This window comes from Ambystoma mexicanum, chromosome 6p (genome assembly GCF_040938575.1).
Source record: "Ambystoma mexicanum isolate Mex_15411 chromosome 6p, UKY_AmexF1_1, whole genome shotgun sequence".
NCBI lineage: Eukaryota > Metazoa > Chordata > Amphibia > Caudata > Ambystomatidae > Ambystoma > Ambystoma mexicanum.
In genome coordinates, this window is record NC_090935.1 from 381,529,786 (window position 1) to 381,542,932 (window position 13,147).

Below are 13,147 nucleotides of genomic sequence, written 5' to 3' on the forward strand. Positions count from 1 at the left end.
CTATCACGGTATCAAAAAAAGTAAAAAATTTTGGAGTTTACCTAGCCTCTTCCCTCTCCCTAACCAGACAGGTTAACTTGATCGCATATGCAGCAGCACATTTCCAAACTCATCAATGTCTGCGGACATCACGATATCCAGAGCCCTCCTCCTTTCTAGGATAGACTACTGCAATACCCTCTTTGTAGGATCAGATAGTCACAACATCAAATACAGGTCATCCAAAATAATGTGCTAAGAGCTGTAACGCCCTTCCGCTCTCACTAAAATCAGAAACCTCCTATTGGGCCTACCATAAAGGTCTCAATACCTGAATATCCACCATACATTCAAATGTCAAATTGATAGTATTCAATACAAAACTACAGCCCTTTTTCAAAATATGTTGTTCACACTTGAGGAAATTATACTTGGATATATTAATAATTATTATTTTATTTGTCTCATGATTCATTTGTTCAACCATCTTTCTGTCATTTTTTTGTTGAATCTTTTTCTTAAGAATTTGTAAAATGTTTTCCTTTTGATGGGGTAGGAGCCATTTGTGCTGATTCTTAATCGGGATCTGTAAAAGTGCTGCATTTACCATTTTTGTTACACTCTTCCGGACGTGATCGTCATTTATAAAATTCTTGTTGACGCTATTCAGACTGCTCATCCAACCATGTTTATACTCTCTCAAACTGTGTATCCTGTAGAACGTTTTGTTTCAATAACATCATTCTTGTATTTCTCAGGAAGATTGTTTATATCTGCTAATGTTTCAGCAAATTGTTCTTTCGATAAATCATTTGACAATGATTTTTTCTTTCCATTGATTTCAATTTCAAGTTTGACACTATCCAATGCTTAAATTCTTAAAAGTAGCAAATCTAATGTGCATTGATTTAATGCCATTCTAAATTTACTTAAGGAGCCTGGTTTGATTTGCCAGGTTTATTTATCCATTTGTATACCACACCGAAGCCGGAAACATCGGGGCACTAGCTTGCAGACCAACATACATGCATAAGGTTACTGGTTTGAGGTATTTGCAGAGGCGGGTGATACAATCATTAAATACATACGTTATATGGCCTACTGTCATAAGAAACCTGGTTTATCATACAAGAGGGCAGTGGTATCATGGCTAGTTTCCAGATCTTTCGTGAATAATGAGAAATATGCGAGGAGATCTAATCAATATTTTTTGAAAAATCCAGAAAGCACTCAAAGAGCAGAGGAGTGTCAATAAGTAAAATACCAGGTGAAAAGTCAATTTATATCAGTAATCCCCTCACCAGTTTTCATAAAACAGTTGAATTGGAAACTATAAAATGACTAGGCACACGTAATTGAAAGTATCAAAATATTTCTCCATACAAGCTCCCATCTTTGAAAGACAATCATGATATCATAAACCCAGCGCATGGGTGGGACAGTTGTGATAACACACCTACTTAATATTTTTGCTATAAATTGATTCAAGAAAAAACAAGCACACATCATATGAAGATTTCTTCAACAACACCCGTGTTCTACACTCCCAAAGGTTCATAAACATTTATACAATGCACCAGAGTAACCAACAGTTATCGAAAATGATTCCGTTTTTGAGCATCTATGTATCTACATAGATCAGATATTGCAATGAAATAACCCATAAAATACCCACGGTACAATAGACGTCTTGACAGGAGAGTCTCGGGAGGATGGCTCAGGGACGACGTGTTTACCTTGGAAGCAAGACGTTGTGGAACAATACAGGTTCGATCCCCTGGTTCGCACTTAGGAACCTCTGGGTATCAAGCGCGTTATAAATAACCAATCATAATAATTATAATAACACTGTTTCATGGGATTTAGTTTAAGTCAGTCACAGTACTTGGGAATCAGTTCCAGATAGCTTCCAGTTGGAGGCCCAAACGTAGACCAGTGAAGTCTTCTGTGGGAGAGACACCTCAAGGACATGAATAAAACAAGACCCCAATGAAGGATACCAGGGTCACGTGGCTACCGGGGATCATACAGCGGTGAACACACGAGCGGCCCCAGCACAGCTTGCCCTGGAGTGAGAGGCATAAAAATGCAGGAGCAGGCGACCTGTGGTGCATGCTGAAGATCTGCCAAGTTTCATGGCTCTGCTTAGAACGGCGGCGGCTGCAGTAGGATAGCTCAGGAGAGAGCTGGTCAGTGCAGGGACACTTCCAAAGGCTCAGCAGGCATAGATCCTCAAGAAGGGGGGAAAGACTGGTTGCTCCCACTGGTCCAGAGGTCAAAGCACCAACAAAGACCTTCTTGAGATCAAGACAGAGAAGCAGGGCTTCACTGAGACAACACTGGTGTTGATGCTAGTCAGCTGCAGGGGTTGTCCTTGGTCGTTAGCAAGCTGCTCATCTTCGTATAAGTCTTGGTTCTGATTATCTACCGAACAGTGGCAGGAGTGCTCTTTTTATCCATGATTAAGGCTGGAAGAAATCCCAAGGGTAAGAATCTGTACCATTCAAAACAGACAGCGGCTATCCATTTTTGGATAGCCACTGGTAATCACATTTGCCCAGCAACAAACCTTCTGGCACCAGTGAATTGGATTGACACTAATCCACCCCAGCCCAGTCCTCTGGCAAACACAAATGCCCCTTAGCCTACAAAAAGGGATTTCCATATAAGGCATGTCCGGACCAGACCAGACAAGTCACCTTTAGCAGCCATCTGTGGCAAAAGTACAGAAGTAAAATAACACAAACAAGTAAAACTATCACATCTTGTCTTAAACACATTGCCAAAATAACCAAAAGGCCATTATATAAAAAGATTAGGATACTAAGCATCCTAACTGCACTTCAATGTAAGGTGATGTGTGAAATTGTGGCAATACAAGAATTCATAGAGACATTGGGTCTCATTAATAGTTTGGTGTTGTCTGGGTAGTAAATCCACTAAAATACCACAAAACTGTTAACACCACTTAGTCTGGCAGTATTACCACTGGATTACGAGTGGTGGTGTAATTCCCCATGTATTGAGCTCTTTGAACTCAATGGGGTATTTTTGAGGGAATTACTGCAGTGGTAATTCTGTTGTGGTAATTCCACCGAAAATTGGCAGAAATGTGACAGATTTACCTCCAGCTCATAGCTGGATGTGAATCTTCCAACTTTCCTCCCAACTCATAGTTGGCCGGTGCGGTAATGTCTCTCAGTAGTGGCCGGGTTAGGGACTAGTCAGTTGCCCCCGTAAGAATGAGCAAAAAAGGCAAGGGAAGCAAAGACAGGACAGATTTCAAAACAAGCAAAAAGAAAAGGTGTCCGATAGAAATCCATGAGGGAAATGTGCTACAAAAATCTTTACTAGCAAGTGTGCAACCGCAAAACAGAGGGCCACCTTTACCCTAAAGAAGTGAACTGTAAGCTTTGCAGCCTGGCGGAGGTTGACAGGGTAATGCGGTTCAGCTTTGGAATGCTGGGACAGGCCCAATGGCATTGCTGTAGCTAATCAATGGGGCAAACTAGTGCCGTGGGCTGCGCTTGGTAGCCTGGCAGCTAAAACAGGGTCAGTAGATTGTTAAGAGAAATAAAAAACGATGGAGTTTTACAACCACATGCTATTTAAACTAAGCCCAGTAGGGAGTAGTGGAAGAAAATAATGGAGTACATGGAGCTAGTGGATGATTATAGAAGCCAAGCCAGTGACAGCAAATGCTTTCCCAACTCTGCTCTTTATGTGTCTATGGCATGTCTGCTATGAATCAATTGTCCGAACAGGTTCTCTTGCAGCCAGAGCAGTGACAGCACCCCATCAGTCTGGACTCTGAAGGGAGTGAGATTGAACACAACGGTAATATACTTACTATTTTACAGACTGTTTAAACAGTAACATTCGCTTACATTCTGTAATGATTACACTGATCTAACCACTCCACTTCTTACAAACAAGTACATTACCATGTTGAAAGGAAAATATTTACCAGTTCAGTTTGTTCTTTTTTGTTGCTGGTTTCAATTTGACAGTTGAGTTTTAGTGATGTAAAGTTCCCCGGTAAAGACCAAGACAAATTGATGCTTCTTGGGCTTGTATTAGAAACAACGAGGTTTCGAGGAGCTTTAGGGTGAACTGAAAAGAACATGTAAACCAGAACACACATTAAAACTTGTGTTATCTTTCCGATTCCTTAAGGTGAAAAATTATCTTGTGCAAGGTGACATTGTAAAAAGGGGTATGATGTGCGGCAGTAATGTAAAAGTATGTTAAACTCATTAAGGATGTATGTTAAAGCATACACAAAATTCAAAGCAAAGAAATCCTGCTCTTCAATCTGTGTCTGTGCCAAGACTATACATTTATTGATAACTAATACATTTGGTAGTCATATCTTATCCAGCATTCACAGCCTAGAGAATAGTTTGGAAACACCATTATACACAACAAGGTTGAGACATTATCAAAAACTTTAAAGGAAACTTCATTAATGTCCCCCAAGTGACTGAAAACCAGAGGCAAGTTTAGATCAAGAATGAATAAAACATGGAGCATGCCTATTTGTTTTTGTGTTTTATGTAGTGCAGACCTAGCTCAGGAGCAACAGAGCACTGTACGTGTGCTCGAGAAAAATAGGAGTACTTTTACAAGACAGTCCCCGAACAGTGGATCCTACGTTACACTTGGAGGTTCCCTAAAAAGTAGGGTCTAAAGGTATTTTCTGAACTGCAGGAGCATTGGAGAGGGCCTCATCCCAAGCGGGATGGTATTCCAGTATGCTGGGACATAACAGGTGAAGGACTGATTCCGGGTTTTCTCCCTACATGCCTGATTTTCTTTTACGTCTTGCAAAGGGTCGGGCTCCTGGAGGAGTGTCTGCTAGCAGCGGGGGTACGTTTGTCAGGAAGGTAGGCAGGTGTTCGGATGGGGGTTGCCTTGTATGTGTTACTGTCAAACTGGATTGCTCCTATTTAAGGCTGCTGAAATATTTGTGTGTTTGTAGGATGCTTTGGCTTTTGTGATGAGCACCCGACGCAGAGTATGTAAAGCCTTAAGGGTGAGGTGATCCGGAGGTGAGATTTGAGACCGAGTGTTGTCTGACAGCTCATGGGTGTACCACTGGCTGGAGCGTTTGAATCTGAACAATGCACATTTAAGGGGAGCAGGTGTGTTGGCGAACTCCTTTCAGGTTTGTCTGAGGGCTTGTTGTCAAGGTTAGAGGTGGCAGGGTTGGAGAGGTTGATCACACTGTTTTCCAGTGCTTCCATCAAAGAGTTTTTAAAGGAGCGCTGGGCAGGCGTGGTAGGCTTACCTATGCAATTCTGTTACACCAACGCGTACAGATTTAATTGACCTACATTTACAAATTGTCCATAGAGTAAGTATGTGGGTGAGGCTTGCCATAAAGTATATTAAAGAATGAGCGTGCACAGTCATAAAACCTACAATCTCAAACAGTGGATGGTCACTTCATGCAGAAGGAGTACACACTACAGGACCGGTCAGTTATGATATTGAGGGGTGATCGCTCACATACGAGACAAGGAAGAACGTGGATATGCAAGTATTTCACAATGCATGACCTAAAACAAAACAGTGGTTTCAATATAGATATGGGTTTTACGTCCCACTACAGAAAATTTCGAACCCAGGACAGCAAGACAACTGTATCAACAAGTATTATAATACAACCAGGGTATGTTAGCAACCTTCCAGCGTCAAGCCCCACCAACAACTATGGGACCCCACCTCACATGACCATAGGTGTTTGAAGTCCAAGCACAATGGTTCCATCCGAAAACCTTGTTGTGAACAATATTTGTTGCAGTATGGCCGATGTAATTTGGGTATTTTTTAAAATATTTTTGTATTTGTTTTTTTAAGTGAGGTTGCTCTCCGTGGCCCTGTGCGTTCATCCTCCTGCCCATCTCTAACATTTTCTCTTAGACACTTTGAGCCTTTTCCATTTTTTGGAAAATGCTCAATATTTTCTTTTAGTGATTTTTATTCAGTCAACAATATCACAAAATATCTTTTTAATAAGATCTGTTGGGATATTACCAGCACAGCAGGGATAGGTAGGAAGCTCATGAGTGATATCCCCACCAACATATACCAACTCTTATTACAATTGTAAGCTTGAACACTGACAAATATAAATGGACAGCCCAACTTGGATCACAGCAAATGTGTATATGTTCAAATGGCTGGGAACTGTACGCAGTTTGGCCAAAAAAATATGAATAGAGTGCAATTTAGCTCATATAAAATTTTGATTGCCGGGGTAATATAAAGGTATATAAACATACAGAAGGAGTATTCAGGGGCAAGAAAAGGGAGGAGGGAAAAGGGACACGTGGGGATACCCCTTTATATGGAAGACCGAAACATATATAGATTTGACTGGAGAGATCATTTGAACGCAGCCAACCTACATACTATTGCCATGGTTAACGTTGAACTGCTGGGAACTACTGTTGACCAATACCTAGAGGGCATCATCATGAGCTTAGCAATAAATATGTCGATTTACAACCAAACAAGTTTACTGTTACCACATCTCTGCTCCGAGGCATTGGCATGGGGTTGCGAACAGTGGTATTGTAGTGTTAATCCCCATTTTTGGACTCCATATGGTTGTCTGATGGATTTACCACATGCAGAAACTCAGTGCAGTAGATCCAAGGGTTTTTGGCAGTGAGGTGGATGATTTTCGTCCAGCTTTTTGTTGGCGGTAAATCATCCACCTCAATGGCAAAAGCCATAGTACGGCAGCAATGCAGCAGGAAAGTAGTGGTAACAGAATTACCACCACTGTTTGCCACACCACTGTACTAAAGAGGTCCATAGTGAGATATCTGGAACACCATGCCATTTAACCATTGGGAATGTACCAACGTATTCCCTACGTAGCTGTTAGATGTGTGATAGTAAGATTAATGATGTGTGGTGTTTTGCAAGTCATTACACCAGTGCATAGAGAGCCAAGCTCTGACCTAGCTGACATGAGCAGCATAAACGTGGAACTTAAATCAGACAACTGAATTTGTTTCCCCTCCCTGACCACCCCCACTCCCTTCCCCCTCACCCTTCCCTCGCCTCCTCCATCTAAGGAAACTGTTCTAGGTACTGTTACACTGGTTTGTGTCATGATTGTTTATATGCTTCTCCATCCATTGTACCTGTTGTATTGTAAAGCACTTTGGGTTAAAGTGCTATATACATTTAATAAACATAAAGTGTCACTTTTAAGCTTCATTAGGCAGTGATATTTTCTGAGGGAATTAGTAGTAGACCAGGGCATTTCAGCGGTGCCTATATTTTGAAACCTTCCATGTTGTGCCGTGAATGCACCACGAAAGCCTGCAGCAACTATTTCGTTTGAGAATGCAGATGTTTTATTGCAACGATGCACATTTACAAACCTTTACATTCCACTAATGAAAGGAATGCAGATATAATGCATGTGTTTGAAGTTCAAGATCGGGTTACCTTGTGAACAGTGTTATATTTTTCCAACATACAAGGCCTGCTTTAGGATGCATTAGGCTTCATTTTGGGAGCAAAATCATATCTATGCTCTAATGTTATCTTTCACAACTGTTGAACCCCTCTCATGCTGGAAAGGACTGTCGCATTCTTGGCATGACTCCAGTGCTGAGATAATATTTGGAAGTGTATGCAGAGCCTACATGAGAAAAGCCCTGGCAAGAGATTATACAAGGCAGTTGCAAGTGCATGAATATAAGAAAGCCCTGACAGAAGAAATGTAGCATGCAATTGCAGGTGTGGCTGTATAAAGAAATCCCTGGTAGGGAATCAGGTGCACCACCTAAAGGTTCCTGAGAAGAATATAATCAGGAATAGCATAACGAGTGTGTGAAACCAAAGAGAGGAGGAGTGACAACCTGGCAAAGGAGTACAACAGGTATTCTAGCATGATACAAACTCACAGCCAAGTTGTTTTGTGTACCAGTTGTATTGTTGATCAAGATAAGAGGAGTGAAAACCTGGCAAGAAAATAACTCTGGTATCCTACCGAGATACACACTTACAGCCAAGTTCATTTGGGTGCCATTTGTGTTGTTGATCAAAACAAGCTCAATGAACCGATACATTTGAGCAAACAACAGAGTTTAGAGAAATCCAGGGGGGAGGGAACCACCCTCTCGAACAAGGAACTTTATCCTTCTGGAACTTTTGTGTTGGAGTTAAGCATTTTTCTTTTTTGAACATGTACAAACCACTCAAGGACAAAGACATTACCTTTTTCATCTTATAGTTCACTTTGTTAGAATGTGAGGGCCAGAATAGTACTTTGGACACAGGACATTTTACTTTGGACGTTCTGACATCCGACAGAACCTTAGTTTTGTTTGCGGTAGGGAAACACCTCTTAGCGCAGGGACAGAGGCATTTTCCAAACCCTTTTTCTTTTGTCAATTAAGGTTTATGGGCAAAAGTCTTTGTGCCGGTGTCTCATTCCAGGTTCCTCCCACATGTCAATAGCTGCTAAATGGTGCGAGTACCAGAGCATAGCTCTATGCATTGCATATACAAATGTCGACACAGTCCACCTTGCTAATGCTGGCTAATTATACTTTTCCACCCGTCTCAGGATTTTTTAGGAAGGAGGACTTGGTACAGTGTCAGGTTAAAACCACCTCAATGAATCTCAAACAGATTCCATTTCTCAGTGTTTAGAATTCAGATGGCGAAATAGAAAATTCCTGTCAAAGGTTTATCTGGTGTTTCCAATTGGTTGATCTGAAAAATACTACTTCTATGAGCAACCGTGCAGAAGTGCGAATGTCACATTATGCCACTCCTAATGAATACTGATTTTTAGATACTAATCCGATAACTACTTAGTTATCGGATTAGTAATTTATAATTGCAAATATAAAAATGTGTTTCATTGAAAAAGGAAAGCAGTCACATAAAACCTTTATAAAAACATATCTCCACCATGTCGTACTTGTCATGAGTATTGGTACTGGCGTTACTCACCTCTCCTTCTCACATCGATTAGCAGAGCAGACTGGGAGCTGCCTAATGGGTTGGAAGCACTTAATGTGAAATTGTAATGGTTCTCCTTTTCTATGATCTGAAAGTCACACTGAAACCTCTCGCTGTCTACTGGAGGTGCGCCACATTTGATGGTCTTTCCCGAAAACCTAAGAATGAAATACAAAATAGAAGGATGCTTTCATATGGCACCATCAGACAACATGAAAACAGGACTAGGTGATTGTTACTACTTCTTTACACTGGCTAGATACAGATTTGTATTTCATTGGTAATTTGCACTGTGCCGGACAGGCACCATTACTCACAGTGGGGTGCTATGAAGGGAAGGAAGTGGTGATTAGAGGAGGATGAGGGGAAGGGAGCAGAAGACAGGGCTGTAATTAGTAAGGGGCACGGGCAGGCCAAGGTCTAGACATTCGCTCATGAGACTCACTTTGCATTAAGGGGAGCATAAAGACCCAATCACCAATGAAGGAAGCAGAAAAAAGATGGAGAGTCAAAGGTGCCTGGAGTGAGAGTGCAGGAAAGACGCTATACATTACATTTACTGTAGCATTATAACACAGGATGTCTGTCAACAAACAAATCAGACGAGGATAGGCTGGGAAATTGGGAAATGCCTTAGAAAAGCTAGGGACCTGCAGAGATCCTTAAAGGAAGCGTGTCTGAGGGCGACTCTTAAGGCTGAGAAAGGTATATACGAAGGACCGGACTGGAAACACCCATCCTCCCAGCATGGAAAGTGCCAGCAAGGTAAGTAATTAGAGCTATGGAATGCGTGGGATTATTGCAGCCCAGTGCTCAAGCTGTTAACCAGGGGTGTTGCTAGGTCTGGAAAAGATCGGGGGCTAAGCTAATGTCAGGAATGGCGAAATTTGGGGGTAGCTATAGCCTTTTGGTTGTAGTCCCTGAGCTTCCATCCGGGGCTACAAACAAAAGACCCGGGGCTAGAGCCCCCTCAGCCCCCCTATCGCCCCTCGCAACAACTCTGCTGTTAACCCACACTTAAAAGGTAGCTAGTATCGCCTGCTGAAATGGATTAAAGGGCTATAATGAAGGGTTTACCCGTGAAGGCCACCTAGAGTGACCTGATCCTGCGTATGAGCTACAGTCTAGAACAGACACACACATTCAAACGTTTGGGCTTTTTTAAATGCAGTTAATAGGCATTTACCTGGCACTGTCGTAATGATTGTGAAAAATGGCAAATGGTGATGACACCTGAGCAGAGGATGGCATAGCCATGCAAAGGTCTGTCCAATGCCTATACATGAAAACTGTTGGACTTGCCAACGATTTTTAAAATAAAAGAAATTCAGTGCAAGGAACAGATGCGAGCACGCATAGTTCACAGGCCAAACAGTATTCCAATACGGTCCAGCATCAGAATACCTCCAAACGTTGGGTTTTAATGTAGTCTAAGTGTGAGTGTACCACTATTATCAAAGGTATAACATTGAGGTGCACATAGATCTCCAAAGCAGATGCATTAACTCAGGGGAAGCACATACTCGTTATGAATAGTATGGAAATGCACGTTCCAGAATGCAAGAGTTGCTGGCTGAAAACCCTAAATTGGCTCAAGTCTGGGCGGTTTAGAGCTTTGATGGTCACTTGCCAAGTTCTCCACAAAAGTAGGTGTTTTGGCATGATGTCAAAATAAATGTATCTACATATTTTGTACTCTGGAAAATTAGAAAAAACTGAATGCACATTTTTGGATTACACCATGTCTGCAGACACTGAGCGAGTACACCAAGTACACACATGGAGCCAGGAGCAACAAGCACACCAAAAGTAAGTATGTATGATAAAGGGGTCATCTTAAATTGCTGCGCGTGTCCTTGACTGAACTCAGGGAACATATGGTTTATAGAATGTAATACAGAATTCTAAGTGGAAGAGGAAGTACAATATTCTATAGGCACATCAGATTGCATAGAATAGGTTGACCAATGTTGCCTGCCAGCGTTTGGCTCATAACAACAGGAACCACCTTTGCCTCTCCAGAAGAGGAAAGGAGTGAACCTTGAAACAGTTGCTTAAATGTGTACTGATAAAAAGTGAAATCTTCTCCAGAAGTCTGATTTGGGCAATGAAATCCCTGGAGGTAACCTACACGCTTCAGAGCAATGATAATATCCTTAGGGCTTACTGGTTCGAGGACATAATACCTCATCCACATGTACACAAGTCCAAAATTCAGGTGGAAAATGAAGGCATTAGGTTAAGGCTAGTTAAACAAGACGTGACCACTCTGGCCCAAAACCTGCACAATCGCCAATAGACGGGGTCCCATTGACCATAGACCACTGCTTCCGATACATCATAAACCGAAGACCAGTAGGCAGTACATACAAACTGCCCACAGACTCGCTTATGACTTGGAAAAGAAAACTACATTTAAAACGGGAATTGAAACTACTAAAGGAGAAACACTCGACCTTAGCAACTAAAAAAGTCATATTGAAGAACGCCTACAAAAACTGGGTGAAATCAAAGAAATGGGAATTGTCTATAAAAGACGCACCATTGATGCTGGAAACCTTGATGAAAAAGTTCAATTCAAGGAGACTTGGGCAATTATAAATTCTACAGCCGGCACGCAATATCAAGCGCAGATAAACAGTGTCTCAGAAAGATACTGGATAAGGTTCTATGAAGTTTTACACGCTCAACCTGAGGCAGAACCATCTTGTAGGATCATCCAGACGCCCTGGAGTTTAAAATACAGCCGAGATAACAATCTCACTGATCATGCGAGCAAAATCCTCACGAGCACCAGGTCCAGGTGGGCTGACGAACATGATGCTAAAAGACAATCCGAAGGAATGGGCAGATGTGCTGAACTTGATCCTGAAATCAAGTCTGGAAACAAGAACCATCTCTGAGTCCTGGAAGGAAGCAAATGTGGTGCCAATCTACAAAAGTGGAGACCGTACTGACCCAGGGAACTATCGGCCAATAGCACTCTTAGATGTCCTGGGCAAGATGTATGCAACACTACTCCTGCAGAGATTGAGAAAATGGGCTGAGGACTCACGCCAAGAAGATCCCTTTCAATTTGGATTCACAAAAGGATTTGGAATGTCACCGACTGTTTCTCCTTGCATTTCTGAAAAACAAAATGATAAAATCCCAAAAGAAATACTACTTGGCATTTATTGATTTTTCAAAGGCTTTCGACAGCATTAGCTGCCAACGGCTTTGGGGACAATTGACAACGTGGAAGTGCCCGGCGGACCTGATAGCCCATATCAAAGCTCTGCACTCAAACACATCGTTCAGAATAAAGCTGAATGAGGAAGTGGTTTTGACGGACAAAATCAGAACGAGGTGTAAAACAGGGCTGCCCGCTTGCGCCCTACATTTACAACCTATATATTTCAGACCTCTGTGAATTCATGAAAGGATGCAAAAGTCTCCTCCCAATAATAGGGGGTCAAGAGATCACCTATTTGCTATATGGCGATGACTTGGTCCTGATGAACGGGACTCCATTAGGACTGCAGAGACAATTAAGTCACTTGGAAGCCTATACTGAGCCGAACAACCTTTCTATCAACCGGGAGAAAACTAAGGTGATGCAAATCCAGATGTATACAAACGGGAAGAGAACTTTTCCGTGGAAGATTGGCTCTGCCAGTCTCATCCTTCAAATACCTAGGCTGGGTAATCTCTGCAAACCTAGCGGAGAAAGTAAACAGGTCCACACGGAAAGTGGAAGCGCTGGCCAACCAAGCTATAATTTTGAAGAAAAGATTCTGTGCCTTCTCCCTGCAACTAGTGATCGACTTTTACAAGTCTAAGGTAGTCCCAACACTAACTTATGGCTCGGAAACCATGATGAATGCTCCTTGCCTACTATGGTCGCTGCTTGAGGGAATATTTTGGAAGCGGGTTCTCGGACTGCCAAAATCGATATGCATCCAAATTGTGAGACTAGAGCTGGGCTTAATTTCATTGGGGCCATCAGTGGACTGGAAAACTCTCTGCCTCTTTATAAAGTACAGAACACTAAGCCCGACCAAATGCTTCCAAATAATACAAGCAGAGATAACAAAATATGATCACATCATAGGTTTAAATTGGGAAGCAACTTGTCGCAAAATCCTAATTTCAACTGAGACTTCACCGGAAGAGCTGTTGCGAAATCCAG

The 13,147-nt window shown here is 42.0% G+C and overlaps 1 protein-coding gene across 3 annotated transcripts in view; it reads right to left on the minus strand.

Moving 5' to 3' along the window:
• The window catches only part of LIFR (LIF receptor subunit alpha), a 624,070-nt gene that overhangs the window by 131,311 nt on the left and 479,612 nt on the right, over positions 1–13,147 (minus strand). For all 3 annotated transcript variants that reach the window (XM_069627155.1, XM_069627156.1, XM_069627157.1), the window contains exons 10-11: positions 8,968–9,134; positions 3,947–4,092 (exon numbers count right to left, since the gene is read on the minus strand). In XM_069627155.1, coding sequence (XP_069483256.1) covers positions 3,947–4,092; positions 8,968–9,134 — 313 coding nt within the window. The remainder of the gene's footprint in view (positions 1–3,946; positions 4,093–8,967; positions 9,135–13,147) is intronic.